Raw genomic sequence first — 6,207 nt, forward strand, 5'->3', positions numbered from 1 at the left:
ACCCTGACTCTAGAACCAGTGAATGTGTCACCTTACATGGCAAGGGGGGGAATAAGGTTCCTTAAAGAGCAGACTGTAAGGCTGGGGGAGTGATCCCGGATTCCCCGGGTGGGCTCAGTAATCACAGGGTCCTTACTGGAGGGAGGCAGAGGGGGGCAGCCAGAGGGATGTGATGTGACGGCTGCCTTGGAAGACAGAGGAAAGGAACATGGGTCAAGGGATGGGCAGCCTCTGGAAGCTGGAAAAAGCAAGAAATGGAGTCTCCCCTGGAGCCTGCTGGAGGGACCAGCCCTGCCGACACCTTGATTTGAGCCCAGTGAGACCCATTGGGACTTCTGACCTCCAAACTACAAGGTAATACATTTGTGTTGCTTTCAGCCACCAAGTTTGTGGCCTTTTGTTACAGCAGCTGCAGGAAACTGATACAGCACCGTCATCTTGGGTTGGAAAGGTCCCCAAGGGCTCTGCGGCCATTCTGGGCCCCCTGTCCGGGGCCTGCATGGTTGGGTTTGCCACCTTGGTGCTGGCTCACTCTGAAGGCCAGCTCTGGGCTCCCGCTGGCTGCAGCCCACGGGTCGGGGGCATGGGTGAGTGCCTGGGCATCCCTACGTGCCTGAAGGACCTTGGCGGACCCTCAGCTACCCTGGGCCGTGCATCCCGTGGGCCGAGGTTGTACCCCGCCCCTGCCTGCAGACCCAGTGTGTCTGAAGGACCAGATGGACAGCCAGGTGCAGGGTGAGAAAGTACCAAGTGTCAGAGGGACCAAACGCAGTCATCAGGATACATCACATCTTAATGTGATGTTTAAACAAATCAAAATGAGTGCAAAAAGTCCATGAGAACAAAATATCAAATTGTACCTAAAGACAGGACCCTTACTGCTGACTGCTTTCTGTCTTCAGCTTCAGTGTGGCCCTGGCCCGCACTGACCATGTGCCTGGCCCAGCTGGACCCTCTCCTCAGCAGCCAGCTGGATGCCTGTGCCCCTTCCTCCCCCTGTCCCACGCCCAGGGCAGGCAGCCCTGCCCATTCCCCGGTTGACTCCCAGCCTGGGTGGGCAGCGTGCGCCATAGCCCCCTCCGCTTCCTCCATGCTAAGTGACCTGTTTAACCTTTCTATACCCCACTTGCCCTCTCTATGAAGTGGGGGAGATTTGGCACGTACATGCCATTTAGGGTGGCTGCAAGGAACCATGCGGTCACCATCAGTGTGGGCTCAGGCAGGCCTGGGGCAGGGAGAGTGAGTGCCCTCCGTCCCTCGGAGTATTGACTATCTGCCCCCTAGTTCGGCTCTTGTTGCTCTGACACCCTAGGGAATTACCTGCCGAAATTGTAGACTTGCAGGGCAAAGGTTGGCATTTCCAGTTTTTTTCTGGGCCCTTTACCGTTGGCTGGATGCACATCACAGGTGCTCAGAAAGGCAGGGAGGTGGGCTTTGATACCGTGCACCGCTAGTCAGGGAGGGGCTGTGTGAGGGAGGCGCCGAAATTCCCACTTTTGACACCAGTGGCTTCTTAGGTGTGTGAGACAAAATCCTACTTAGGTACAGGGTGAGAACTCTTTCCTGACCCGCTAAGCCCAGGGCTTGGAGGTAAATTTGCAAAGGTCCTGAGTGCTTTGAAGATGCACTGACCCCACAAACAGGAGGTGGACGCCGGTCAGAAGCTGCATGAGGACCTGGGGAGACGCAGCGTGAATTAGAAGCATCTCACCGTCTGGACTGTGCATGAAAAAGCTGGCTCGGGTAGGGCGTGGGTCCGGCACACTTCTGTACTGCGGGTGTGGAGGGGCTGGTGAGTTAGTGTAAGGCTCCCGGAGGCCAAGCCACTGAAAAGTATGAAAGCCTTAAAGCCAGGAGTGCCCCAGCTGTGGCCGGGCCTCCCGGAACGCATCCTGGGCCATAGCTGGATGCGCCACAGAGACGGGAGCAAACCGGTTACCAGGCCAGTAACAGGGACAGGGCACCTGCTCTAAGGACCCTGGCTCCATCTGTTTCCAGGCCTCGAGCTTCTCAGGGATGGCATCCAGAGGAGACCCCGGGATGCAGGGTTTCCATGTTTGTAAAAGCAAAGCTGCCTCCCCTCGGGATGCACACAGACGCCACAGCAGGGCCCCCCGGTGCTGGAATTACGGGCGCTTTCTAGTTTCTTCTCTTCATTTTCTGTTGAGAGTTTTTACAAGTATGTATAATGTTTGTAATCAGGAAGAAGTAATAGAGGTAATTCTGTTTTGAAACACAATGCAGCCTTGCCTCGTAGCGGTGGGATTTGGGGACCACTTGTCTAGCCTCTGTGCCTCACCCTCTTCGTCTGTGAACCAGGGGTACGAGCTCCCTCTCGTAAGGTGGCCGTGAGGTCACAGGGCACCACATATGCAGACACGGGCATGCTACCTGGCACACAGCACCCCCGCCCAGGAAAGGGGAGATGCGAGCCTTTGCTGCAGCACCGGCTGTGTGTTGGGGGGCACAGAGCCACGCACAGAGAAGCTCCCTGGGGACGCTGTTCCCCTGGCGCCCAGAGCTCTGGGCTGGTCAGCGCTGCAGCCCGGGGCTGGGGGACGTGCACGCTCAGCCCAGCCCACGTTTCTGCTGACTGGGCGGCCTCCCTCCTGAGCTCACGCCTTCCAGACAAATCCCCCTGATGCCTCCATTCTGTCCCGCCGTATATAAGGAGGGTGTGCGCCCCGGGTCCTCAGTGCGCTGCCCAGAGGCCCCTGCCCTGACTCCCCGCCGGCCCCGGGTCCCTGCAGAGTCCGCGCCCACCATGGACATCGCCATCCAGCACCCCTGGTTCAAACGTGCCCTGGGCCCCTTCTACCCTAGCCGGCTCTTCGACCAGTTCTTCGGCGAGGGGCTCTTCGAGTACGACCTGCTGCCCTTCCTGTCCTCCACCATCAGCCCCTACTACCGCCAGTCCCTCTTTCGCAGCGTGCTGGACTCCGGCATCTCCGAGGTAAGACCCGCTGTGTGCTGCTTCCTCCTGCGGCTGCAGGGGGGCCGGGCCGGGGCCGGGCGAGAAGCGGGGGTTTGTGAGGGCCGGCCCTGGGGCACACGCGGCACCCCTGCGCTGCGTGCTCCCGCCCTGCTTCGTGGAGCGGCTGGTGACCGCCGTGGGGCCACTTTCCCGCCTCAGTCCACCTCGTCCGTCCTGGACGCACAGAGGCCAGGCAGATCACCCCGCAGCGGAGCCTCGCGTGCCCCCGGGGTGCTGGGAGGAAGAGCCCGCCTGCTGCCTGCTCCCTGCTCCTCCTGTCATCAGCGCATGGCCTGTATGTGGTTGGTGCCGTCCCTCCATGCGCCGGGAGCCCCCGGAACAGCCCAGGGCACGGGCGCTGGTGGACGGAGCTCTGTGTGGCCTGGGGCTGCACTTTCCCTCCAGCAGCGAGGTCTGGCAGGAGGCCTCCTGCCTGAAGCCCTCTGCGGCCACGGAGCTGCAGTGTGTAGGCTCTGCCCGAGTTCGCCCGGGCGCCCAAGGCCAGGCCCCGAGGGCAGGCAAGGCAGCCCATTGGCCTTCCCTCCCAGGGTCCAGTGCTCTGGAGGTGCCAGGGGTCACCACTGCCTAAAACACAGAGGCCTGCTCGGAGCTGGTGAAACGCCGACCATTCTGGGGCCGACGGAGCCCAAAGGAGCGTCCCCAGCGAGGGGAGTGGGAGGGGAGGCGGCCGAAAGCAGTTTCTGTGCGAGGAGCTGGGCAACCTGCGTAGGCTGCTGGCATGTCACATGCACGTCCGTGTGCAGAGACAAAGCCCCAGGCTGTTCACGGAGAGGCGGGCAGAGCCCCAGGGCCGCGACCTCATTCCAAGTGCTCAGTCCCACCGACCAGCCAAACAACACGTAAGCAGCCAACCAACCGATGTGTAACAGGCCGCACAGCCCACACCCATCACCCAGGCGGCCCCTCACCCACCAGGCGGTCTCAGAGCCCCGGGGCTCCGGCTGTCAGCCCAGTGGCCACAGAGGCCTGAGTCCCAGGTCCCTCTGCCCCCCAGGCATGTGGACGGAGAGCTTAGAGCTTTGACTGCAGGTTCTGTTCTGATGACTGGGGACTGAGCCCCGGCCGCCCCCCTCCCTGAGCTGCAGCCCCGTGGAGACCCACACGGACACTTGGTTTCAGGTGCGATCTGACCGGGACAAGTTTGTCATCTTCCTGGACGTGAAGCACTTCTCTCCCGAGGACCTGACGGTGAAGGTGCAGGAGGACTTCGTGGAAATCCACGGCAAGCACAACGAGCGGCAGGTGAGCCTGGGCCAGCAGGGAGGGGCTGCACCCCCGAGCGAGGCCCCGTCCTGGTGACAGGAGGCCGCCCCGGGCCCGCAGCAGGCCTGGGCAGTGGGTGAACGGCCGGCGGGGGCCTGTGGGGAACCCCACTCAGGAGCTACTCGGCATCCCGGGCTCTGTCCAAATCCCCTGGGTGAGGGGGTGGGATTAGGAAAGACCCCAGGAGACACCAGCACCAAGGGAGCGAGCTCCAAGCCACGTAGGTTTTCACACCAGCTTCTCTCGGGGGGACGGTACAGCCGACTCATATCGGAGCCTGAGTGCCCGGAGCCCATTATCTCGAGGGGGCGGGGGCCCAGCCAGGACAGCTCAGAGATCAGGGCTTTGTCCAGTAGTGGGGAAGCTGGAGGCGGGGGAGAGACCCTACTGCATCTGCTGCTCTCCCCTCCTGGGCCTCTGGAGATGCCCGGACACTACGCCAAGGCTCTGGGTCTTTCCACCTGGAGGGAAGGGAGTCGGGCCAGGGGCTAAGCTGGGTCCAGGGCGTCAGGAGAAGGGAACGTCGAGGCATGGCTTTCTGACCCAGCTAGATGGATGGCAGGGACCTGAGCCCAAGCAGTCTGTGAGGCCAGAGGTGCAGGGACAGCTGGACCCAAGGGCCGGGCCAGGGGCAGGACCACTCACACGATGTTGGGGTGACATTATCGTGAAGAGCCAGGGGCCCCAGGCAAGCCCAGACTGTATGCAGGGATGCAGCGCGGTCCCAGAGCCCTGGACACGGTCCAGCCCACGCCCTGTGAGGGTATTGTGGGTCTAACCCTCGTGTGGTTCAGGATGCCCTCCTCTGTGAGAGGCAGCCGCCATCTGCTGTGGCGGCGTCTCTGACCGCGCCCTCCCCCGGCCCCCCAGGATGACCACGGCTACATCTCCCGCGAGTTCCACCGCCGCTACCGCCTGCCTTCCAACGTGGACCAGTCCGCGCTCTCCTGCTCGCTGTCTGCGGACGGCATGCTGACCTTCTCTGGCCCCAAGGTCACGTCTGGCATGGATGCCGGCCACAGCGAGCGGGCCATCCCCGTGTCGCGGGAGGAGAAGCCCAGCTCCGCGCCCTCCTCCTAAGCTTGGCCTCGGCCTCGGCTGCCACCCGCTGCGGCCCCCGCCACCCATCCCTCCGGGGGAACCCTAGAAAGTAGGGTGTCTGTCTCCCCTGCCTCCCCCTTTTCCATTTCCTTTTCCTTTTCTCCGAGGGCATGAGGGTTTGAGAGAGTAGCCTGGAGAGCTTGGGGCCTTGGCCTGAGGTGCTGAGACCCCAGCGTGACCCGGATTCCAACACCAGCCAGTCGGTGGAAGTGACCGCCATCCCAGCTTCTCAGACGGCATCCCCATCCTCCCGGGCTTGTGGGCCGTCCAGGCTGGCCGGGAGGTCAGAGAACACCCCTTGCTGAGCAATCTCTGGGTGGCCTCTGGTCTCCAGGGCCAGCCAGGTGCGTCTCAGCCCTCGGTGGCAGGCGCCCTCACCGGGGCCGAGCCAGGTGCCGTGAGATCCGTCTGGTGGGGCTCCCGTGCGCCCGGGCTCTCTGCAGGCTGCACCTCTCAGACCCCCTCCCCTCCAACCCTTCTCTATGTAGTGCCGCTCTTGGGGCATCTGGTCACCCATGAAAAGGCAGCCCGTGGCAGTCAATAAAGAGCAGGTGACACAAGCAACTTGCTGTGTGCTGGCCGTACTATTTTCGTGGCGGGGGTGGGGGGTGGTTGGAGAGCAATGGAGAAAGCACGAGGGGACCCGTAATGGGGATGCGAGGGACGAAGGGGCGGGGGAGACTGGTCCGCCTGTCCCTGTTCAGCCCCGGCTGCCTCTAAGTGACCGGGTCGCCTCCTGGTTCCCAGACCCAGTGCAGGAAGGAGGGGGCTCCTCCAAGAGCCCCGAGGGATGGAGGGAGGAGGGGAGGGGGCAGGGGACTTGGGAGGGAGAGGATCTGGGCTCCCTT

At 62.7% G+C, this 6,207-nt stretch overlaps 1 protein-coding gene across 2 annotated transcripts; it reads left to right on the top strand.

The window, feature by feature from the left end:
- The first annotated feature begins 417 nt into the window (after positions 1 to 417).
- Positions 418 to 5,752, top strand: CRYAA (crystallin alpha A). Of its 2 annotated transcripts, none has more exons than XM_032630630.1 (3): positions 418 to 1,427; positions 4,115 to 4,237; positions 5,129 to 5,338. In XM_032630630.1, exons 1-3 carry the CDS (start codon positions 1,395 to 1,397, stop codon positions 5,336 to 5,338), a joined length of 366 nt encoding a protein of 121 aa, XP_032486521.1. In that variant the 5' UTR covers positions 418 to 1,394. The 2 variants fall into 2 exon arrangements, with proteins under 2 accessions (XP_032486521.1, XP_032486520.1); XM_032630629.1 differs by lacking the exon at positions 418 to 1,427 and adding an exon at positions 2,317 to 2,953 and having other exon boundaries at positions 5,129 to 5,752.
- Positions 5,753 to 6,207: the final 455 nt, after the last annotated feature.

This window comes from Phocoena sinus, chromosome 4, assembly GCF_008692025.1.
Source record: "Phocoena sinus isolate mPhoSin1 chromosome 4, mPhoSin1.pri, whole genome shotgun sequence".
In the NCBI taxonomy this organism is placed as follows: Eukaryota; Metazoa; Chordata; class Mammalia; order Artiodactyla; family Phocoenidae; genus Phocoena; species Phocoena sinus.